The sequence below is a fragment of the Scardinius erythrophthalmus genome, assembly GCF_964197995.2.
Source record: "Scardinius erythrophthalmus genome assembly, chromosome: 23".
In the NCBI taxonomy this organism is placed as follows: domain Eukaryota; kingdom Metazoa; phylum Chordata; class Actinopteri; order Cypriniformes; family Leuciscidae; genus Scardinius; species Scardinius erythrophthalmus.
Genome location: NC_138243.1, coordinates 29,392,657 through 29,418,539, shown reverse-complemented (window position 1 = coordinate 29,418,539; position 25,883 = coordinate 29,392,657). Strand labels below are relative to the sequence as shown.

The window sequence follows — 25,883 nt, the reverse complement described above, 5'->3', positions numbered from 1 at the left end:
AAATCATGGTACAATCACTGCAAAGGAACTTGGCTTATTGCTTTTTTCAAAAGAAAAAAGAGCAATAAATAATTGAATGTAGTAAAACTAAAAATCAGAACAATAATCATTACTTCTGGCAAGTATTCTTTATTCAACAACAATGGAATACTTGATTCTGATTGGCCAATCATGGAATTGACAGGTCATCAACGTTACAATAGAGTTCCAAAAGTAAAAATCCCATTCATTTCCTTTTAATTTGTATTGATCAATTACTAATTTTTGTATGATAACTTGCAAAGCATTAAAAACAGACCTAATGTACGCTAGGTTCTTAATCAATGATGTATGCATTTTCTTTCAACTCATTTTTTAAATACTCGTGCTAAACAGTGGAATACCTGGTGAAAAATTACATTACCCATAATTCTGCAGAAAAATCGCACCAAACAGTTACACTGTAAAAAAAAACATTGCTGCCTTAAATTTTTAAGAACAATAAACTTGGATGTTTAAGTCATTTCAACTTAAGTTACATTAAACCGACTTACTGAAATAAGTTAAGCAATTTTTAACAAAAAACTACTTTTTTTTAGTTAAAGCAATGTAAATACTTATTGTTTTGATCATAATTTTTTACAGTGTATGCTCTCAAACTACTTAATCATTTGCATATATATGCATATTTTGCAATAAACGTAACATATACAGTTTTATACTGTCATGCTTCAAATCAAGGTTTGTAAGGTTGTGATTCACCTCGTAGCTGGTTCGTTTGGTTCATGGTTTATTACTCTTTAACAAAGACTTTAAAAGATGGAAAAATGAATGTGGAAAATACCGGAACCAAGGCTGCTGAAAAAGTGGGCTCTCAATGGATAGAAATATGGTTCAACCAATCAGATTTCAGAGGCGGAGATGTCAGTTTTAAGAAATTAATTCATGTTCAAATTCTGTCTGCATGTTCTTTCTTACTCTCCTTTCACCATGAAACACTCTAGTTTTACAACTGATTCAAATATTATTCAAACAATATATAAGCATATGCATGTTTGAGATCATATGAATCAATTCTACTGACCCTTTTATGTCAGTCTTTATTTCTCTGAAACATAACTGTTAACTCAATTAAGTTCCTCAGCTACAAAAGCGCAACATCTGAGTGATGAAACGCTCCCCGCTTATCAAACACACTCGTTTTATATCAAGACATGCACGTGTTTGTTAAATTTTCATTCCCGACATCCATTGAGATGCAACACAAAATAACAGAAACAATGTTATGAACGACCAAACAACTCGAGCACAACGGCAGCCACAATCACTGATAATTACTCGGCGTCTGAGGAACGCGTGAGCAAATTTCTCTGATTAGCTTTAATGAAAAAACAGATCTCTTCAGTAATCCGACTCATCTGAGACGACACACTTGGATACCTCTATTGGGTTAATAAGGTTTTATCCACCTCACCTCAATTACACACTAAACGTGCTTCATTCGTACCTAATGAACGACGCAGATGCTCTGCTGATTATTTTGGACGCATTAAAACGTGTCGATATGAAGAGATTTGAATGCTCTGAATAGCTCATTAGCACGTGTTTACTTGAGCACTTCGCGCTGAGAATGAAAGGGAACGTCTGGTAATCGTGTCCCCTGGATTTCCAAACTATTCCGAGGCACCAACGTTCCTCTCATTTTGTGTCCTTAATCTCCGCAAACATGTTCGCACTCCCTCTCGAGACGCAAGCCGTTCCAAATCGTGTTGAAATGTTAATTTAATTCTTTGTCAGGATACACTCCTCTAGGATGGGAATAATCTTGTTTTGGTGCCAACTAGAGCCGGAAAATGAGATCTGCTCTTGTGCTTACAGTGACCCAGTCATGGGGCGAGTGGTTGCATGTGCGACCCGTCCGCGTGCCGAGCTCTAGTGGATGTGGGAAGCGTGCATTGGAAATGAAGATGGCTGGGATGTGAAGACAGCGCCGTGGGCCACATGTGTCAGGCAGAGATATGCGAGGATGCTCTGAAAGGAAAACCTTCCTAACACCCTTACAGGAACACTCACATGGAGGGCAAAACAAGGCTTTCCTCTGCTGCCCACCAGTTATTTTGACCAAGTTTTAACTAGTAGCAAGCCTGGGATCTTAAAAGACCAAATTCAATATACACCTTATTGATGATGCATATTATGTACAGGAAAGTAAATTAAGCTCATTAAGCGTTTCACCATAGAAAGCCATTATAAAGAAAACGTTAACCTTTTAGCGTGTTGTGTTCATATTCTAGGCTCATCAGCTCGGCTGTATAAATATGCATCATCAATAAGGTGTATATTCAATTTGATCTGTTAATATCACTGGATGTTAAAAGGGTCCTATTGTGCTTTCTTCCCATGTTCCTCTGTCTTTAGTGTGTAATGTTGCTGTTTGAACATAAAAAAGCTCTGCAAAGTTAAAAAGCACAAAGTCCCTCCAGCGAGAGTTATTCTCTATATGTGTGACTGTTTCTGAACTCCTGAAACGCCTCCATTGTAGTCTTGAGTTTCTTCCGGGAACGAACACGTCACAATATTCCTCATTTAAATAATTCATTCGCAGAATAAAGGGGCGGGGCCTGGTTGAGTTAGTTAGTAGTGTGTTAAACTGGCGGTTATGGTAAGGGGCGGGACATTGCCCAAACACGCTCGAAGCGCTCGACCAATCACAACACACTGCTCCAGCCGACCAATCAGAGCACAGTGTGCTTTTCAGAAGGAGGAGCTTTATAGAGACAGGAACTAAACAGAGCGTTACTGACAGACTGGGAAGAGAGGAGCTGCAACAATGGAGAATATGAGGGAAATAATGTGTTTTTATTTTTACTTTCAAGTATCAACTCTATTCTAGTCCAAAAACAAAATCAAGACTTTGTGTTAAAGTGGACCTATTATGCCCTTTTTCACTTTAAGGGCCCTATTTTAACGATCTAAAACGCAAGTACCAAGCGCAAAACGCGAGTAACTTTGTGGGTGGATCTCGGGCGCTGTTGCTATTATACCGGCGGGATAAATGACTCTTGCGCAAATCTAAAATGTGTTGGTCTGAAGTCGCTTCATTACTCATAGGTGTGGTTTGGGCGTAAAGTGAAATAAACCAATCAGAGCGACATCTCACATTCCCTTTAAGAGCAGGCGCGCTTGTTCCATGGCGGATTGCTATTATAACGGCGGATTTGCCAGGAGCGGTTCACAGCCGAGGAGAGCGGCGTTCTCGTCAGGGCCGTAAAACACAGAGAAGTGACATTGGGGATGGAGAAACACACCCAAATTAGCTTCGGTTAAACAGGCGTATGATAATTTGGGTAAATGTGTAAGCTAGATTTATGCCTATTTTTTCACATCTTCATGGACACCACAATGATTTCCCTCGGGTGGAATATTTTTCCTTGTAATAATGTATGGTTTTCTAAATTAGGATTAAATTAGGAATGATACATGACAAAGTCAATTGCGCTGGGTGCAAGATAAGTGTTTTTCACGTGACGCGTTTTAGAATGTCCCGCTATTTTTAGTGATCACAAGTGCCCAAAACTCACACTTTTCACATGTTTTTTAGTTTTTCTTCTTTTGAGAGGTGATCTAAATATTAGTGGCTTGAAACAGATGAAAGGTCTGTCCTGCAGGTCTATGTTTTGCCCAGTCAGTGACTGAAAACTATGAATAGTGAGCAAACCTGATCCGGAGTTATACTGTATACTATTTATCATCTCAGGACAAAGTGAAATAAAACTGCAAAATGTACAATATTCCTATATGAAAGTAACAGTGTTTTATAGTGTGTAACTCATATGTTTATAGTGTATTCTGTACTTTTTTAGTGTTTATTCATTGTTGTGTGCAGCCTTGACAGTTCTTTTTCTCTCGTCTTTGGGTGTAAAAATGGCAAATAAAACTCAGTGGAAGCTGTTTCCCAGCTAAAATTGAACACGCTGTCTGCGGCGGATGCGTTTGAAAGCCATTTCTGCTGAGACAAGCAGCAATATGAATGCATTTGACTATAATATGCAAATTATACATCATCAACAGCGGATTATTTCCTCAAATTAGGCCGAATTGCTTTATGAACCATAACTCAAACCACAGCTTTACATCAACCACACAAACAAACTCAAATGGACCTGGGAAAAGACTAAACACTGCAGTGTGAAATGCCTTAATTAGTGGCGCTTACTTGGTCAATTATCACTATTACTGCTGCTCATACTGAGTGTTAATGATTGATCAAACCCTTAACCATATTAAATACAACTGTACAGCAACATCCGTGCAAACACCCTTCATGCTGCCGAGTTTTGCATGGACAAACACTAGTCACATTAACAATCCAGCTGAAATTGTGCATTAATCACAGAATTATTCTGATGAATCTCACGAGCAACGCACTGATCTGTCTCAACTAAAGGGTGGAAGAGGTCTCGCTAAACGAAGCATAATCGCTCATATTGCAGACGGTCGCGGGTATCACAGATCCTGTTCGTGCCTCTTTCTCTCTGCACAATGAATGGGGTCTTCAAAGGTGGCATATTGCACCCAACCAAGTGGAAAAGATTGCTCGCAGCCCCTCAGTCGAGCGCTAAATTATCTTTTAATGGGCAGGGATGAGCGCAGAGCTCGCTGGGAGAAGCCATCACACCTCTGGTGACTAATGCGCTGGGCACCAGAGACACGCAGCTTTCCACGCGCGTACAATAATGGCCTTTGTTTCAGGCTGATGCTTAATTCACACCAAGAGCTTCTGACGTTCTGCCATCTTTCTCTGCATTCTGCTCCTCCAAACCTGCCAGCGTCTTCACCTAATTAATGTCAGAGTACACTCAACACTGCAGCAGCGACTCCTCTCGAAGCCTCCGTGTGAGAGGTGAATAACTCCCAGAGATCAGTGCGGTGTGGCCTCCAGCCCCGCTGTGGCATATGACAGCATCGCTGAGATGTTCCTGCAGGGCATTGACACACACACACGCACACTCATCCCTGCTGCGCTCGATGCCACCGACCAACCATCCATCCATCAAGGTATATTTAGGAGGTTGCAGTCTTTCACACTAACATGCACACAGATAACGGGCCATGAGCATTGGACATGCTCTTTTATGGGGAAAAACATTCTTAAATCTCACCTAGCAACACCCTAACATCCAGTGCACACTAAAAACCATCTAGGAACGTACTAACAAGCATCCAGAAAACCCTAGCGATGCTCACTTAGACTAACCTAGCAATCAGGGTTTGAAATTGCGCCAAATGCGTGTGAAAATCAACTGTGGCGGGTAACGCTGCCAAATCACTGGCCAATCGGCGTGTTACTGATTATATTGACTCACTTTGCTGGGGAAGTTCATGTAAGACAAATCTCCGCAGATTTAGTGCAAATACTCAACTCGTGAGTTGTCATGATATGTTAAAGGGATACTTCACCTCTGGGAAGATGAATGTGTATTTAAAATAGGTCATTTAAGTAGAAGAAATGTGGAGAAATTTTTGAATTTGGAGCTTTCTAGACTGAGAAAAGCCAGAAAATGTATTTTTGGCTTATGTGGAAGAAAGACAACAACTCCCAGAATGCACTTGCTTCGCTGCCTTAGGAGGCCACGCCTACTGGTTAGAGAGCACAGTTGAAAACAACAAGGCTAGCCTAAGTAAGTGATGAGTTTGCCAGGGATTTTGAGACCGAAAATGTCCGGGATTCGGCTTTTGCGTTCTACAGTCGCCATTCATCATGTTTACTGTGGCGAGCAGGACGAGGCTGACGGCCGCGGGAGAACGGCGCGAGGCCGGTGGCGTCATTACTGAGACGCGCCGGGTCTCGCATCTCTCACGGAGGAGCGGAAATTTTCTTAGCAAAACGCACATCAACCGATCACTTGTTTAGCGTTCATGTAAACATTACAGTCAGATTCACCGATCGGAATTAATTCAGTTAGATTGAAACGAGAGGTGTGCATGTAAACAATGAATGGCGACCGCAGAACGCAAAAGCCGAATCCTGGACATTTTTAACAGTCTCGCCCGCCGGACAAGTCCGGGAAAAGGAAGATGGTAACCCCTACTTACTCAGCTTTCTCCTATTATTCCGCTTTCTCCACAGAACAAGAGCCTGCTAGCTTAGCTTCCAAAGAAAGAGGGCTGACTGTGTGTACATTATGTGAGGGAGATCCCACCCTCTATGGGCGGGCTGAAAACATGCGGAACAACGCCATCTACTGGCTGTAGTCTTTAGCCTCTGGACAGAAAATCCTCCGATGACGCAAAATGAGGATTTTTTCCAGACAAAAAATACATAAATCTCTCCTCTCAGGGGGATATGAGGGGGGAAAGCATTGTAATTCGAAAATACTACAGGTTTTCTACTAATACAAAGCTTAATGCTAAATCCTGAAGTAACCCTTTAAATACAGCATATTGCACAGAGTCTGCTCATATCTGGCATACTTGAACACACACGTCACTACGCAACAAATAATGGCGCGCTTGTTCCATTATTTTAAAGCATTGAAGCAATAGCGAAGAGTAAAAAGCATTGGGTTAACAGAAAAGACATTGTTATTTTTTGTTGTCGACCTAAAATACATTTTTGGTGATGAGAATTAAAGAGGAAGGGAGGAGATGGCTGGACGACAGGATCTTGTTGAATTAGAAATTAACGTATGAAATCCAAATTTTATATAATATATAGCTGTAACAATGTTAATCTGGTTTATTTTATTATTTTTTTGGGCTAGTAGAAGTTCTGAATGGCCGGTAACTTAAAAATCTAGGAGCCAAATTGGGTGATGAGTTCATTTCAAACCCTGCTAGCGATGCCCTAGGAAACACTTAGACTAACCTAGCAATGTCCTGGTGAGTTTTGCACAGGCAAACACCTTTAATATTAGTGAATATCTAAATTATGAATAACTAGCGACAAGTCTGGGCAGTAAGTTTGATGTGTCATGCATACGCCACCAGATTATCTCCTTTTATATCTCCTTGATATAGAGCTGCACGATTCTGGATTAAATGAGAAACACGATTCTGAACAAACTCTGGTTGAATGAATGATTCAATGACTCACTTATAAATACTTCACTTGTTTCATTACTGGATGAATCAGTGTTTTTTGAACGAATCTCTTGAATGAATGATTTAATGACAAACACATTTTTTAACAGTCACCTGTCGCCACCTACTGGTGTAACGATATAATAAATACAATCCTTATTTGAAGCGCCAAATAACTTTCAAAGGTGATTTGCTCAATTTTGATCGCTAAAGAAATCAGTGTTTATATCCGGACTATAAACTTTTATCTCACTCCTGTGATATTTTGAATATTTGTCTCACAGAAATGATACTGTGAGGTTGAAAAGACTGTTTGTGAAGCTGTTTCATACCTATACATGATAACGGCTCTCTCTGGACCAGCGGCCGTGCAAACACAGATCCGAATGTTCATTGTGATTCGGTCAAAGGTTTAAAAGACGCAGCTGAATCGTTGCCATTTAGGAATGAGATCGCGTGGGTGTTTGATCTTTTAACGATGATTAAAGCATTCACCTGCTGTAGTAGGAGTCCACACCCAGAGCTTCACGGGCATTAGCGATGTGTTGCTCCAGAGACGAGGGCATGACGCCACCGCCGGCCTCCTGGAAGTCCTCCGACGCGCCCTCACCCAGATACACCTCGTGAAACTTCAGGATCCCTGTCAGATGGAGAGCAAAGGTCATGCTGATTCAGACAAAGGTCTTTATATCTATATTCCTTATTAAACAAATATGATTAAGGTGATTATTATTATTAACCAATGTTAATTATATTGCTGGTGGTGATGTTTTATAAAAGCAATATATCATGAGAAGTTACTCAGTAGTACAGTGATTTCACGGTAACATTTTACAATAAGGTTAATTAGTTAACTACCTTAGTTAGACTAAACTATACTTCTTCAGCATTTATTAATCAGGTAATATTAATTTCAACATTTACTATTACGTTATTGAAATCAAAGGTTGTATTTGTTAACATTAGTTAATGCACTGTGAACTAGCATGAACAAACAATGAACAGTTGTCTTTTTATTAACTAACAATAACAAATATTAATAAATGCTGTAACAAATGTATTGCTCATTATTAGTTTATGTTAGTCAATACATTAATGTTAACTAATAAACCTTATTGTAAAGTGTTACCGATTTCACACTTAAAGGTCAGATGTAAAATACAATCATTCAGGCTGGACCGAACGGTCTCAAACTCCAGTGTTTTAGACATAAAGTGCGTGTTTTGCCTAATAATGAAATTAGAATAATGTATAGAGCCACACACGAGTCACGAGCAAGGTCGGCGGTCTCCTGTGACCGGCTGAAATCTAGTTAGGTGAATTTTGTTAATGAGCAAAAGCACTCCCGCTTTCAGATGTCCGCTGGTTTGACGTGTCTTTCTGCTACAGACGTCAATGCTGGAATAAATAAATACATGAGCTTCAAGTCCAGAGAGATGCAGACGTGTGTGAGTGTGTGTCCAGGGATTTTTAGTGTACTAAAACTAACACACACACACATATAAATGTATATGTTTTATTAATATTTATGGAGTGTGTTTTACGTGTGTGTGGTTGTGACGGGTGGCATTAGGGAGGCAGGTGGTACTGCCACTTTGCATTAATTCTCAGCTTTTTCCCAGCTTCACCAAACAGCGGGCGGCACAATGAAGCCGTGGGGAACAGAAGGTGTGAGGAGTACGACAGCGTGAAGCTGAGCATGTGTGTGTGTGTGTGTGTGTGTCACTCGATGCTATACTTTTGAAAGTAAAGCAAACCCAGATTAGGTTAAACAACTGTTAATTTGTTGTAGGATGAGGTTCAGCAAAACTTACGACGTGTTTGAGTGTGTAACAGGTGCCTTCTGGTTAAATAATGACTTAAAATGGCTGACATCAACTTTTAATCTAAGGCCATGTCCACACTAATACGGTTTCGTTTGAAAACGTATATTTTTCTCTCCATTTTGGCCTTCCGTCCACACTGAGACGGCGTTTTTAACATATTAACATACATATTTTTAACATACATATATTAACATACATATTTTGAACATACGGCGTCTTTACATATTTAATGAAAATTAAGCTTTTTGAAAACGCACTCCAAAGTGGATACATTTGAAAACGGCGTTTTCACGTTGTAGTGTGGACTGTGAAACCGGTGTTATTTAAAAACGATGATGTAAATTTAGTCATGTGATGCATATTGTACCAATATATTCATGTTTATACCAGTTTTGTGCCTGTTATGTGCTATTCACTTTCACACTGTTGCTAAAAATACTCTACATTGCACACTCTTCTGGACCGCATCAGTGAATAGCAGAGGTGGACAGTAACAAAGTACATTTACTTGAGTTGAACTTTAAATAGGGCAATATTTGAGGGAACAGCCATTTGGGTGTCTGAAACCATTGTGGACATTACTGAGTGCACTTATTCAATCTCACATTCAATCCCACTACTGGAACTGTGTTCTAGAAATAAATGTGATATTGATATTAGTGCAGGGATAGATTCAGAGGCATAAGGTACAGTAAGTATTACACACAACAATGCAACAATAATAAAACAATGCATTGACATTTACTGTTTAATTTTGATACTTAAGTACTTTTAAAAATGAGTACTTCTGTACTTTTACTTAAGTAAAAATAGGTCTTTACAACTTTTACTTGTAACGGAGTAATATTTGACCGGTAGTATCTGTACTTTCACTCAAGTAAGGAAGTTGTGTACTTCGTCCACCTCTGGTGAATAGTGAGATATTTTACTGAATAAAATGATCCTGTCAGAAAAATTGCACGATAACTTCATTATTTATTTTTCCATCTGAATCATATCAGTGATCTTTTGTGGGGTTTTACGCATGCGCAGTAAAGGTGAATTCAGCGTTTTCAGGCTGTGCGGTTTTCAAATGTATCCGGATTAATGTAGACGTAGCCTAAGTATTGTTAAAAACTGTATCTTTTTAATGTTTTTCTTTCTTGTGCTTTCTTCATGAAAATATGAATTTTTGTCCTGTGTTCCCAACTTGCTACATTAACAAACGTATATGTATGTACGCAGAGGTGTAAAGTCCAGGTTCAGAAAGTAAAAGTCCTCCTCAGTATTTTGTTCCAATCACCTGATTTCAGCCAGGAGATAATCAGAGAAGTAATTAGTGAAATCTATACACCTCTGTATGTACGTATGTATATGTATGTAAATATGTACATAAAGGCTATTATTTATATCAGTAGTCTTTAGTTTATTGACATATTTTTGTTTGATTTTGTTCTGCATTAACCAAGTGTGTGTCTTATTGATGTGTTAGTGTGTGTTGTGTTGGTGTGTGTTCAGACAGACAGACAGTGTCTCAGCGTGTCTCTGTGCCCGTCTCACACCTCCATCACCCCCCCACCCACATCACATCACTCCATCGCTTCAGTCAGGCTGAGCTCAACACACACTACATCACACATCACTGCCAGACATGCACGCTTTACACCTGTTTATGTTTTTGAAGCCTCTTCGGCTCACCAAGGCTGTGTTTATTTAATTAAAATACAGTAAAAATTATATTGTGAAATATTATTACAATTTAGAATAACTGTTGTCTTTTTGAATAGACCTATATTTTAAAGTGTAATTTATTCCTGTGATCAAAGTTGAATTTTCAGCATCATTACTCCAGTCTTCAGTGTCACATGATCCTTCAGAAATCACTCTAATATGATGATTTGATGCTCGCTCAAGAAACATTTATGATTATTATCAATATTTTTTTGTTTGGGGAACCAGTTTTGTACCAGTTTGGGGTAAAGACATTTAAAATGTTACAAAATATTTCTATTTTATATAAATGCTGTTCTTTTGAACTTTCTGTTTGAAGAATCCACAAAAAAAACAATATGAAGCAGCACAACTGTTTTCAACACTGATAATAATCAGAAATGTTTCTTGAGCAGAAAATCATTATTAGACTGATTTCTGAAGGATCATGTGACTCTGAAGACAGCGGTGCTCGTACATCTGAAATCCCGTCGCTTGCACATGCACAGCTCTTCGTAACACTCATAAATATGATCATATTGCGTATAAATATTTTGCATGCAGTAAGGCGAGTCACATGACTTCTCCCCGCTTTCTCTCTATACTTCAAACACACGCACGTACGCACACACACATGGAAAAAACGTGTTACATTATTGCATGACTGATAATTGAAGTAGGCCTAACTAATCACACAACTTTACTTTGTATTTAAAGCAGCGCATCAGTTTGTGCTGTGCATTAAAAAGTGTTGTTTTCTCATGTTACAAACACCGTGCATGCTCTCTCTCTCTCTCTCACACACACACACAAACACACACACTTAAACTCTCACACACTCTATACATGCATCAGACGGATATTTTCAGCTTGTTTTGTTGAAGCTTCCCCATGAGTGATATGTCCTTCAGACCGTATAAAGTTATGCAGAGCGTTAGTGGTGGGAGTTCATGAATGAACGGGGCTCTGGAGTGTCTTACCGGACCCCGGGGCCAGGAGCCAGCTGTACAGGTATCCCGCCGCCAGGGAGAAGTAGAGCACCAGGGCCCGCTGCCCGTTCACCGTGTCCAGAATGTGCTCGACCGTCACGGGTGTGTACGGGTCCGAGTCCTGCTGGCCCGTCTGTCTCTCCACCAGCAGATCGGCGAAGGCCCGAGTGCGTCCGCGCTCCGCCACGGCCAGAGCTTCGTCATGATGCCCTGAGTGACACATTACAGAATTAGCCTTTATTTGTCATTGCATCGGGATACAACAACATTTCTGAGAGATTGCTCAGCGGTGCTACAATACACACACTTATAAATACTTTTTTTTTTTTTTTTCAGAGGTCAAAGGTCAACACTGGTCTTCATAAAGCTATGATCACATCAAGTATTTCTTACTTCATTCACTGAGATCATTGACTGTTTCGTCGTCGCTGTCAGGCGGAAACCTTGAATCTCCATATTTCATTTTTATTCATTAATCATTACTATTGATCACCCTTTGCGTCTGTCTGTGGGTTTTGCAAAATGCAAACCAATGAAAAGTGTTAAAAGAGCTTGTGACTAAACCTCATAACTCTCTCTAACTGTCAGTCAAACATCAAAACTCAATCGTGAATGAAGTTTGGAACATCTCTGCTTGTTTGCAATGCAATGGTTAATAAAGTACAGTGATTTCTTTACTTTACAAACACTATATATATATATATATATGTATATATATATATATATATATATATATGTATATGTATGTATGTATGCATGTATGTATATATATATATATGTATATATATATATATATATATATATATATATATAGACTAATGTCTTATGTATTTGAGGAGGGGAGAAGAGTGTCCTAGTTTAGCATTTGTCAGCGAATTGTTTTATATTAAACTTTTTTTCTCGTAGTCTTTCACGATGCAATTTTGTGCTTTTTATATCTTGTAATGCTTCTAATGTACGGAAAACAAACTCAAAATCAGTATTTTCACTACTGTCTAAAAATTTGGGGTCAATTTCGACTCAGCAAGGATGCATTAAGTTTATCAAGTGAAAGTAAAGACATTTATAATGTTACAAAAGATTTTGAATCAAATGATCCTCTAAGAAAAATACCAGTCTACACAGAAATATACAGTATAATACAAGAAACATTTTTGATTATCATCAGTGTTGAAAACAGTTGTGCTGCTTCAGCACCAAATCATCATATTAGAATGATTTCTGAAGGATCATGTGACACTGAAGACCGGAGGAATGATGCTGAAAACTCAGCTTTGATCACAGGAATAAATTAGTTTTAAATATATTCACAGCTATTCTAAATTGCAAATATTTCAAAACATTACTGTATTTCCCCCCAAATAAATCTGACGAGCATAAAAGACTTTTAAGACTTCTAACCATTTATAAATCCTTGAACAAAGATGCATTTGCAACACTGCATAATATATTTTTCACATTTTAAGTATAAACTCATCTACAGTAATAAATAAATGTGTCATGTTTCAAGGATTTTTAGATATCTGAACTGGTAAACAAGTCAAAAAAGATTAATTAACTCATCGAGTCGTCATATTTTTAGCAGTGTCCAGTCAGCTGCTCATTTTAGCAAAATAAACCCCTTTATAGTGACTGTACATTAATCCTTAAGCGCTTAAACACTGTTCTGTGGTCTGAATGGTTACCGCATGATATAAGCAGGAAGGAAGGAAGAAGAGGAGAATATTTATACCAAGGCTGACAAGGACCCTCTGGAGAGCCTGGTACGAGGAGGTCTGCAGGTCGAACAGCGAAAGCTTGTAGTCGGTGCTGTGCTGGGCTTCATGACGAATGGTCTCGAACAGAGCCGACGCACGGTACAGCTGTGAGGCAAAAACAAGATTCACACACATGTGTTAATAATAAAGCACTGACCTGCTCTGACACCGATCACGAAACACTGCAACGTGTGTTATCACGCTACAGAGAAACACGACGCCTAATGAGACCAGCGTGTGTGTCTGCAGTGCTCAGATGTGACCAGCGGAGGGCAGCAGACTTCTACGCCTAAACACACATCAGTTTCACACATTTCTGTGCTTGTTTTCTTGCTGCCTTTAATCAAATCACAGCAAGTCAAGATGAAGCCCTTATGGAGCCGCTGAGCAACATAAAACCAATCTAGGCACGTGTGGAAATGAACGTCCTGAAACAGCCACAGTTGTGTTTGCACTGCAAGCGGCTCGTTCTCGTTTGGTGATGGAAAGTGTTTCGAGGCGAGTTAGTGTGTGGGATGACTGACGTGGTATTTCTGGCTAATGATAAGCTCTCATTCAGAGTCAGCATATGCGTGTGTGTGTGTGTGTGTGTGTGTGTGTGACGCTGCCACCGCTGACAGCTGAGAAAACGAGTGTGTAGCTGACATCTGAGTTGAGAACAAACCTAAAGTAGCAATGCTAACTAAACTAAGTTTTTCAGTAGTGTGACAAATGTCTTCATGAATTAAAATAGCTTGAATGTAACTCGACACCCTTGCCTCATTTAGTATGGAGGATCCATGAATATGCTAATTAGCCCCGCCTCCACTCACTCACGCCAGCTCACAGATTCACTCGGTCAACTTCCTGAGGTAACAACTCTTTACAACGTCGGACACATAACGGTAATTAATATGATTAGCCTTTTGCTTGACCAAGTTATCCAACAACTAATAATGTGTTGCTAATGTTACACAAACTATGCTGCCGTTCGCATCTTTCTTCTAACAATCATTAGAAACGATTTGAACAACTGTTAATAACAACAACAGTTAATATATTTTATAAATTATCACACTTTAGATTAGGGTTAAATTCTCACTATTAACTATTAACTATGACTTTTGCCTCAATAAAGGCCTAATTACTGCTTATTAATAATTAGTAAGGTAGTTAAGTTTAGGTATTGGGTGGATTAAGGGATGTAGAATATGATATTGCAGAATAAGGCATTAATAAGTGCTTTATAAGTACTAATAAACAGCCAATATCCTAGTAATATGCATGATAATAAGCAACTTAGTAGTGAGCATTGGACCCTAAACTAAAGTGATACCAAATTTTTGTTGTATATATATACTGTATACAGTATATATAAGTTGTATATTCAATGTTATACAGCGTACACGACTTGCAAATATTTTTTTCTTTTTTTATGCAGAAACCGGACTAAACTTAGTGAGGTTTATGCTTAAAACAAGAAAAACACTTGGGAAGAGAAATATTAATGCAATAACTTTAAAAGTTAATAAAAAGAAGTCTTAAAATCTAAAGCAATTTGCTCCTCAAGCAAAGTCTTGTTTACAGAAATATTTAAATATTTTTACAGCAAAACTAGACATACTGCAAATACAGTTTATAAAAAAAACGGTGACTGAAAAAAAGGTGTAGGATTTATTTTGAAACCATTTCACTCAAAGATTGCTAGTACATTTCACAAATAATTACAAAGAAATGTCAAGCAACACATTGAATTAAACGTGACATTTTGAAGCAGACAGACTGAACTAGTATTTTCTTGTAAAATACACTCCAGTCATTTTTTGTTTCATTTAGAACTTGGAAACATCATTGTTTACTGTGTATTTGTCTGGCCAAGCCGTCCTCCTCCACACGAGCAGTATCTCGTACTTCAGCGCCCCCCCAGTGCTGGCTGATGCTGCATGTTTGAGTATTTATGTGTTTTCAAGATATATGTGTGTGTTTGTGGCGTGGAATGCAGCGTTTCTCAGGGGTTCGGCTGCAGAGAGCCCTTCATCAGCATACAGCACAGCCAGCCTGCAATCAATTAAGAGCGGAATGCATCAGCACACACACACACGCGCACACACACACACCATCTGCAATCTGCAGCGCTCCAGAACTGTCTATACATCACACACACACACACCAAACTGAGTCACCAGGGAGGAAGGCCATGAAAAGCTACTATTACTACACTCACACACGCTGTACTATCAGCTGACTCGGGTTTCTTTTCATTTTCTCCACTCCACGGCCTGAAACACTCTGCAAACGCAGACACAAACGCTCGGTCGACACATTACAAGAGCATGTGCACCTTCTGTCATATTTTGGAGGCTAAAATACTTTCTCATGCTTTTTAAAGGGGACCTATATGCCCTTTTTCAAACTCTTGATGTTGTTTTTGTGCTCTACTAGAACAGGTTTTCCTGCTTGAATGTTGATTATTTTCCCTCATATTCTCCATTGTTGCAGCTCCTCTCTTCCCAGTCTGTCAGTAACGCTCTGTTTAGTTCCTGTCTCTATGAAGCCCCTCCTTCTGAAAAGCACACTGTGCTCTGATTGGTCGGCTGGATCAGTGTGTTGTGATTGGTCGAGCGCTTCGAGTGTGTTTGGGAAATGTCCCGCCCCTTACCATAACCGCCAGTTTAACACACTACTAACTAACTCAACCACGTCCCGCCCCTTTATTCTGCGAGTGAATTATTTAAATGAAGAATCTTGTGACGTGTTATTTTATGACGAGGGCGGGGCAACCTGTCACTCACATGAGATCCACCAACAGCAAATCACAACCATCCAATCAATTCCTCACGGATAAAATCAAGCCCGCCCACATTTGCTCTTGTTCCAGAAGCCGTTTCACTTGAACACACGTCACTATATGGAAGAAGAGACGAGCACAACTTCCAATTAATGCATAACAACACTGACCCACGCTATATTTAATGACCTGAATATGACTAAGACTTTTGCAGGACTCTTTTCTCTCAAGACACTAAGGGCCCTATTTTAACGATCTGAAACGCAAGTATCAAACACGAAACGTAAGTAACTTTGTGGGCGGATCTCGGGTGCCCGACGCAAATCTACAATGGTCTACGTCATGGGCGAGGCTAGCCCCTTTTTAGGGGTGCTTCAGCACCCCTAAAAAGCAGCTCAGCACCCCTAAAACTTGGAGTAAGAAATGTTGTTATTCTAAAAATTTTGTTCGTCTTTGACAAGGTTAAATAATGTCCAAAACATACTCCGCAGTCTGTGGTTTAAAATGTATGTGTTAAGGATAAAAATGAAACCATCCCCGCTTAGCAAATGGTGTCATCCTCTTCTCTTCTTCTACTTCTCCTCTGTACCTGCACCGCTCAGCACGACCGTCATCCAGCGCGAAACACACGCAGAGTGAGAACCATAGGCGTCACTAGGCCCTTTTTAAACTTCTGCCTAGCCCCCCTAAACATTTGTGATTAAGTGTAGGCTACACAAATTCGTGTTCGCAGAAGCTGCTGAGCGCGAATTTTAGCAGCACGACTGACGCTTCAGTTTACGGTCAAGTGCGAGTTAAGAAGATGTAAGTAGCTAAAGCATTTTATATTTGACAGTTTTTTAGGTCATAAATGTTAAACGAATGACAAAAATAATTAGAAAACTAATAAACTTTTGTCTAATTTCGCCATTTTGAGCTGAAAATAGGCCTATATAACGTGTAATTATGTCATTGTGAGGGGACAAGAAACATTAACAAAGCCGTTTTCATAGGCACAAGATTAATAATGCATGTGTAACTTACATGTTGAGAATTAATATAATACAATTTGTAGCCTTCGGTAAATTAAAAAAGTTCAGCTTTAGGAGGGGAAGAGACAAGGCCAGATCAGGAGACTGAGAGATAAAGACAGAGTGATGGAGATGAGGAGAGAGCAGGATTTAAATCTATTTCTTATCCCTTTTTGGCCTTCAAACGTCTTGAAATGCAAATATCAGAGAAATAAAAATGTTTAACCCCATAACAACCTCAAATTTATGACCTATTTGATTATAAAGCCCTGTCTACGGCCATATATTAGGCCTAGATCAATAATGAATGTGTAAATATTGTGAATGAATTTAATGAATAAACTTAGTTACCTAGCTTTCTTGGTAGCTTTGTCTGAGAAAATGATTCATAAATCAACCTATCAGTTGACCCTATGTTTACTTTCTTCACTGACAGACAAAAATGAAAAGCCTATATCAGTCGAAGCTCAGCTTTAGGAGGGGAAAAGACAGAGCAAGATAAAAACAAAGAGAAAAAGAGTGTGATGCTGATGAAGTGTGGAAAATAAACATCTGCCCGCACATGGTTTTAAATTGTTATCCAATTTTTTTGGCCTTCAAAACATCTTAAAATGCACATATGTAGATCAGAGAAATTAAAATTTTCTCGGGGGAGCATGCCCCCGAACCCCCCTAAATACCTCACATTCGGGACCTCGGTGATTATAAAACCATGCCATATGCATGTTAACTTTTTTTTTTTTTAAATCATACCCTCATTGGGGGCTGAGCCCCCCTAAAATGAAAATCCTAGAATCGCCCCTTGTCTACGTATTGGTCAGAAGTAGCTTCATTATTCATAGGTGTGGTTTGGGCGTAACGTGAAATAAACCAATCAGAGCGTCTCACATTCCCTTTAAGAGCAGGCGTGCTTGTTCCATGGCGGATTTGCTATTATAACGGCGGATTTGCCAGGAGCGGTTCACAGTCGAGGAGACCGACGTTCTCGTCAGGGCCGTAAAACACAGAGAAGTGACATTGGGGATGGAGAAACACACCCAAATTAGCTTCGGTTAAACAGGCGTATGATAATTTGGGTAAATGTGTAAGCTAGATTTATGCCTATTCCTTAACATCTTCATGGACACCACAATGATTTCCCTCGTGTGGAATATTTTTCCTTGTAATTATGTATGGTTTGCAAAAATGGGAACTGATGCGTCTGTGTAGATGAGAGAAGCAAAGTGTGCGTTGTGCACACGCTACATTATGGCCAAGCATGCGCCCTCAAAATAGCATCTGAACGCGCCGCTGACTTTAGACGAGGTTTCTCCTGGTCTGTGGAGGAATTGTTTTCTAAACCTGCAAAATAGCACCAGGGAACGTTTGCGCCGGAACATGCCTCCTCTTTTCGCTGAACCGCCCCCGCGAGCGCAAGTTCATTCCCTAATTTACCGACGTGCGTCTGTGGAGGGAAAAGTCCGCTGTGCGTCGGGTGCAAAATAGGAATGATACATGCGTCGCTGTACAAAGTCAATTGCGCTGGGTGCAAGATAGGGCCCTAAAAGAAAACACCCATAATACCCCAGCAAACACCTAGCAATCATTTTAAAAACACCCTTAAGTATTATAAAAAACAACAACAAAATTTTTGGAGGAAATTTTTTGTTAAAGTGACGTTTCGTTGTGAGATCTTGCAGCACACACACGACTGGACGTCTCAACAAAAGCAGCACTAATCTGAACGTGTAGTCCGTGGCGTGTTTGATTGACAGCTGCTGCCAGAGGCACGTGAGGCTTGAGACTGACTGTCTCTCTCTCTTTCAGACGTCCCTCCCCAATGGCACAGCTGCCTAATTGACAAAATTGCCTGTACGATGATATAAACACATTATCCTCTAATCTTCCGTCTCCCTGTAGACGTTCGGCACGTATGCGATCAACATCCTTGAGACCCGCCGTAACCGAGACGCGAGAACGGCTCTGTAAATTACAGAGGGAGAAGAACAATCTAGAGCTTTCCTGCCCAGACGGCCAAGATGAAACGTGATCCGAGCAGACGATTACAGAGACGTCACCGTCTGAGCCGACCACCTAAAGAAATCAGCAAAAAAAAAATCTAATAAAATCTGTCACTTTGAGCTCAATAAATAATATCAGAGGTTCAATACACACCTCAGTCTGGTTTCATGCTTTTTATTGGAAAGATTAGTGCACAAAGCAATCCTAAAATGTGACAGGAAAACAAACATGTTGTCTAACTCATATCAAAAGTACACTTTTTTATTAATGATTCATTTTTTTCCACATATTTTATATCCGGGGGGAGAAATTTTTTTTTTTTTATGTTTATGTTTATGAGGGCATTTTTCTTCACATTTATTTTATTCTAACATATTTTCAAGTCAAAAAAACACTTTAGATTAGTTTCACGTTCAGCAACACTCACTTATAAGACATTAAATACAGATTTAGGATTATAAATTGTTCTCACAAGAACTCACTCCAACATGAGCTCTTAAAGAGACAGCGCTCTTCAACAACTGAAGGCTTGCATCTTTATAATGATCTACCTTTGCCTCTTTAATTTAGTGCAAGATAATCTACTGTAAATGTTAAAATAGATTGGTATAAATATATATATACAACATTGACTGACATAAAAAAGTTAGGCGTTGGTAAAATTTTGTAATGTTTTTGAAAGGACTGTCGTATGCTCAGCATTTATTTGATCAAAAATACAGTAAAAATAGAAATATTGTGAAATATTATTACTATTTAAAATAACTGTTTTCTTTGTGAATATATAGTAAAGTGTAATTTATTCCTGTGATCAAAGCTGAATTTTCAGCATCATTACTCCAGTCTTCAGTGTCACATGATCCTTCAGAAATCACTCTAATATGATGATTTGATTCAGGATTCTTTGATGAATAGAAAGTAAAAAAAAAAGCATTTATTTGAAAAATGTACTTTTGTATCATTATAATTGTCTTTACTGTCACTTTTTAAAATTTAATGTCTTTGCTGAATAAAAGTATTAAAAGTCATATATATACAGACATTTAAACTAATCTACCTGGAGTGTTTCTGTCACTTTCCGGTTGATTTCTGATATTTTTGTGATTCACTTGGACCCTTTAGTATTGACTTGTGAATCATTCGACTGTAAAAACGTAGTTCAAGGTGTGGTGTTCTCAAAACAAAGCTCTGTTTGCACTTCAGCACGTCCATTTCTGAAGCGATCGATGGTGTGCATTTACGCCGGGACTATTTCCTTCACTTTAGGCACAGACATCACACACTGCGGGGCTTTGAGTGACTTAAATGAATCACTGAATCGGTTCATTGAAGCGAACGAATGAAATCCGATCAGATGAATCGCGCAACATCCAAATCCTAAGCAGGGATTCCTCAAACAAACCATGAGCTGGAGTGTTTGCCGTTCGTCTCGTTTGGACTGAATCAATTAGGGCCTGAATGCAGAGAGTGTGTGTTTGTGCAGCGAGACTCCCTGAACATCAAATCCGGCCTCTTTGTTTGTCTCACACAATGATGAAGTCACAAGTGAAGAGTCTGACGGCGATGACAAGTCCGCAAACACACGTACGCCTACAAACACATCATTAGAAGAAGCAGAGACAGTGGAGCTCTGTCAAGAGGAGCATTCATGAGCGTCCTGTGCATCTGTGCGGGGACTGCGGTAAATTGGCTGTGTGTGTGTGTGTGTGTGTGTGTGTGTGTGTGTGTGTGTTGTACCTGGTGCTGGGATTCCTCCAGATTGCCGCTGGCCCACAGCGAGAGCCCCAGACGGTGTCGAATCTTGGCCTCGTCCTCTCGACGGCCCAGCTGCTCTGCCAGACGCAGACCTGAGACACACCGAAACAGAGATTTACACACAAATGCTTCTCCAGGAATTGTTTTAAATGAACAGTTTTAAAGGGGTAGTATAATGCGATTTTCACAAGATGTAAAATAAGTCTCTGATGTCCCCAGAGTGTGTATGTGAAGTTTTAGCTCAAAATACCCCACAGATATTTTTATATAGCATGTTAAAATTGTCACTTTTTGAGGTTGAGCAAAAACGCACCGTTTTGTGTCTGTTCCTTTAAATGCAAATGAGCTGCTGCTCCCGGCACAGGGGGTGGAGCTTCAACAGCTTGTGTCCTTTTACCTCACACACACATGCACTGAAGATTTCTAACACTTTTAGCCTTTTATGTTCAGAGTCAGACAATGATGGAGAGACTCAAGAAGAAGTGACAACATGTAGAAGCAACTGGACATTTCTCAATGGTTAGTTGATGAATTTATGTACCTTATGTGTAGTTATCTTCTAGTCATTGATTAGCATATTCTGTCATGATAATCTATAAATCGTGTCCCGGGGGCGGGGTTTATGTAAATTCTAGGGTTGGTGATGTCACTAACCCAGGAGGAATGTGGTGTAGTCTCTACCAGCCGTTTGTTGTAGTCCTTATAAAGCGATTTCTTTAAAAGCAAATATCTCCCTTTGCTTTGAACTTTGAGCGTTGTGACTTTGCAGATGTTGTTTATGCTCAAACAGCAACATTACACACTGACTAAAGTTAGAAAAGTCAAATCATAATCAACCAGCCCTTTAAGTTTACTCATCCCAACCGCATGGCAAAAAGTGCTTTTCTTGTTTTAATATATCAAGATTGTATGCTTTATGGCTTTTAGTCTATGTTTGTTTGCAGTATAGATGCAGTAAAGTTGATAATTGTATTTAAATTGTAGTTTTTCTCTTCCACACAAAGATTGTTATTTTATATTTTCAGTTTTTATTTTGATGTTGAGTTTTAGCAATGTGCTTGTCATGTATTTTTTTGTCATGTACTTCTGTATTTGTATATATTTCTTAATGAATGAATTAATATATATTTTAAACAACATTTCTATTTAGCTTGCATATTCCAGTTTTAGCATTTTAGACTTTTTTTTTATAACACTTAGATGACAAGCCAACTTTTCTAATTTTCATTATTATTATTTTTTTTTAAAGCTTTTACCTCATATTTATATTTTATATTCCTACCAGCTATATTTCAGTTGACCAAAACATTTCAAAATAGTTTTAGTTAACTTTAATAACACACGCAGTGTTTCGTCCATACCGTGACCAGGTGTTGCCAAGATTCAAAAATGAGTTATAGTTCATAAATTAAACTTTGTTACGACCTGTGTTAGAGAGACTTAGTTCAAGTGAACGTGCATCTTGTGGTAACCTCTGAACCGTTCTCCTATGTCTAACAGTGTGGAGCGTAGAGGTGTCCTGCCTTGTTTATTTTGAAAAATTGTTTGATCTCTGTTTTTGGCAGGGAGTTAGGTAAGCTAAATGTATTTTCTTTTGTTATTTGATTAGGTCATTAATTTTCCCCTCTTTTTCTTTTTTATATTCGTTTTGTTTGTTATTTTGGCCTTTGAGACACCCTGAAGAGATGCTCTTTATTTCACTTGTTATTCCTTAATAAATATATTACTTTTTTGCTTAAATTTGTGTATTTGTTTTTGAAAGGAGTGATGCTTGCTGGGACTGGGACATTTCCACAACAACCTAACAATTATTTATTACGCCTCTTTAGTGTTTTTATATTCCCCTAGAGTCGGGGCGTAATAAACTTAATAAGCTGTTTGGTTAGTATGGAAATAATGTATATCAGATTGATTTCTGAAGGATCATGTGACACTGAAGACTAGAGTAAAGATGCTGAAAATCCAGTTTTGATCAAAGGAGTTAAATGACATTTTAACATATATTCAAGTAGAAAATTGTAATAATATTTCATAACATTACTGGTTTTACTGTATTTTTAATCAAATAGATGCAGCCTTGGATACTTCTTTCAAAAACATTAAACAATCTTACCGAGCCCAAACATTTGAACAGGAGTGTATATACTTTGATTTCATACTTTTTCCTTCCGTTTTATCTGGAAGAAAAAACATGCATTTTCTTTTGTTGGGTGAAGTATTCCTTTAATAAAAGCATAACCAAAACTCTCAAGTGGTTGAAATCAGTTCTCGTATGCATTGTTTTTAAATTCATATTTTGGTGCGCTCTGCAATTAATCATCCTACAATAACAGCCTCCAAAACATTCCCTTGTCTTTTCTTTTCTTCCTCCATTCTTTTCATTCTCTGTGTTTTCATGTTTTTCATCACCAGACTTTGACATGGCTGTCGGGACGCGCTGGTATTTAGGTCTCCTCAGGCACTGATCTGAAGAAAAGCCTCAGAAATGATTTTTTCCCCTGTTCAACACAGACTTTAATCGCGTTTCAATACCACTTTGATTCCTTTCGAGTTCAAACCCAAGACAAAAGAAATGTTTAGTAAAACACTCCCCCCCTCAACACCATCTACACGACCACATCGCTCTGAATTACACACACTGTATGTATTTAGTGAAGTGATGTCTCTAATGGGTAGATACGACACTAATATCCAATTATCCATTTCTTTATCCTAAATATGTCTTTGTAAACAACTGTTTTTTTTTATTCTGACAGAAAATAGTATGCAGTATGCATACTGTTTGACAGTCAGATCAACTAATCAAAGGTCATGTCTAGAACATTGTTGCCCTTGTCTTAATGATGTTTTTGTGCTCTACTAGAACAGGTTTTCCTGCTTGAATGTTGATTATTTTCCCTATATTCTCCATTGTTGCAGCTCCTCTTTTCCCAGTCTGTCAGTAACGCTCTGTTTAGTTCCTGTCTCTATGAAGCCCCTCCTTCTGAAAAGCACACTGTGCTCTGATTGGTCGGCTGGATCAGTGTGTTGTGATTGGTCAAGCGCTTTGAGTGTGTTTGGGAAATGTCCCGCCCCTTACCATAACCGCCAGTTTCAATCATAGACTGTAAAAAAATATGGACGTAGTGTCCGTGGCGTCACCCGTAGTGTTTCTGAAGAGCATTTTTGAAGCCCAAAGTGGGCGGAGCTGGCCGCCATGGCTGCGCGTCACTCCCGGATAACCAAAAATGGGCAAAGAGGCGGATTAGCTGAGGTGACGTGACGCTAACAGAAAGCAGACAAACGCTAGTAGTGACATCAGTGGTAATCCACCTGTCACTCAAGTAGCCACGCCCTTAATTATGCAGAACTTTAAGGCTTAATATAATTTAAACGGATGAGTTATAAAAAAATTCACCCCCCTCACAGTCGTCATGAAGGGCAGAATTAACTATATAGACTGAAACCACTTTTTGTACCAGAATGTAAACATACTTTTTTCTGCTGTAAAGTTGGGCATTTTAACATGGGGGTTTATGGGATTGACTCTCTTTTGGAGCCTGTCTCTAGTGGCCAGTCGATGAATTGCAGTTTAAGTCACTTCTGTGTCGGATTCGGTTGCACCTGGTATCAACCAACAGTAAATTTCCAGCCGTTGATTTTCCATTGCCGAACCAATCAAACACCTTCATTATCAAACACACAACAAGCAAAATGCGGAGCCTGACAAGCTATGGTTCACCGGCCCACGTATTTCGTTCTCCACACAACTTAAATTAAATGCTAAACCGAGTTGAGAGTCCGACATTTCCTCCACTCTTAGTTAATTGGCTGTCAGATGGAAGGACGTGGTGGCCTTTGGCAAAGAGTCTGCGAGACGGGATCCACATCTATCTGTCCTTTCCTCACTGTCCTCCGCCTCTCTCGCAGGAGGGAAGAAGCGGTAAGGTCACTGTCAAAAGTCCTGGATGAAGGTGATTAAAGCGTTCGGCCGCCCGTGAGCCGCTCGGTTCCTGACAGCTGACAGAACTGAGGAAAGCCATTTTAGAAACACCAGCGAGACAGGACAGCTTTTATTGAGTGGACACCTAATTCAACTACAAACCCTTTTAACAAAATGGTCTAGCGACAAGAAATTTTCCACGAACTGGTTCTTTAAGGTGACCCAGTGCAAAAAATCTTTTACATAATCGTTAAGGTTATGGTAATAAAGGTTATGACGTCACATATGTGACCCTGGAGCACAAAACCAGTCACATGGGTCAATTTTTTTAAATTGAGATTTATACATCATCTGAAAGCTGAACAAATAAGCTTTCCATTGATGTATGGTTTGTTATGATTGAACAATATTTGGTCGAGATACAACTATCTGGAATCTGAGGGTGTAGAAAAATCGAAATATTGAGAAAATCTCCTTTAAGGTTGTCCATTTATGTTGGCGATTGTGCAGCATTCACTCACAAAAATACATGTTTTATATATTTACGGTAGGAAATTTACAAAATATCTTCATGGAACATGATCTTTACTTAATATCCTAATGATTTTTGGCATAAAAGAAAAATCAATAATTTTGACCCATACAATGTATTGTTGGCTATTGCCACAGATATACCCGTGCGACTCATGACTGGTTTTGACATCCAGGGTCACATATACACAATACTATTATTAAAGCACCCAGTAATGATGTGAAACATGGGTGTCTAAAGCGTTTTACATGTCAACTCACCTTTTCTTATAAACCATGAGACACTGGTTTAACTAGTTCACTAAAAACAACCGGTTCAAATTAACAATTTGTTCACGAGCCGGACATCAGTAGCTTCGCCGTGTTAGAGAGCGCTCACCCGTACATCTCAAATAGGATTATAATAGCAACATACGGTGGATTGATAACACGCTCCAGCTCAGGGTAACACCAGAAGCCAAACAAATGAGCTGAATTTCAATGTCCTCAGAGGGAGCGGACCACCAGATGTCTCTGTGAGCGTGTAAACATGGGCTTCAGAGTCTGAGCGTGACGTTTATACCTCAATGAACAA

The 25,883-nt window shown here is 39.1% G+C and overlaps 1 protein-coding gene across 2 annotated transcripts in view; it reads right to left on the bottom strand.

The window, feature by feature from the left end:
- Positions 1-25,883, bottom strand: part of ttc28 (tetratricopeptide repeat domain 28) — a 317,167-nt gene that overhangs the window by 19,639 nt on the left and 271,645 nt on the right. For both annotated transcript variants that reach the window (XM_081354984.1, XM_081354985.1), the window contains 4 exons: positions 20,839-20,948; positions 13,299-13,428; positions 11,558-11,776; positions 7,558-7,702 (listed from right to left, as the gene is read on the bottom strand). In XM_081354984.1, the coding sequence (XP_081211110.1) occupies positions 7,558-7,702; positions 11,558-11,776; positions 13,299-13,428; positions 20,839-20,948 (604 nt within the window). The remainder of the gene's footprint in view (positions 1-7,557; positions 7,703-11,557; positions 11,777-13,298; positions 13,429-20,838; positions 20,949-25,883) is intronic.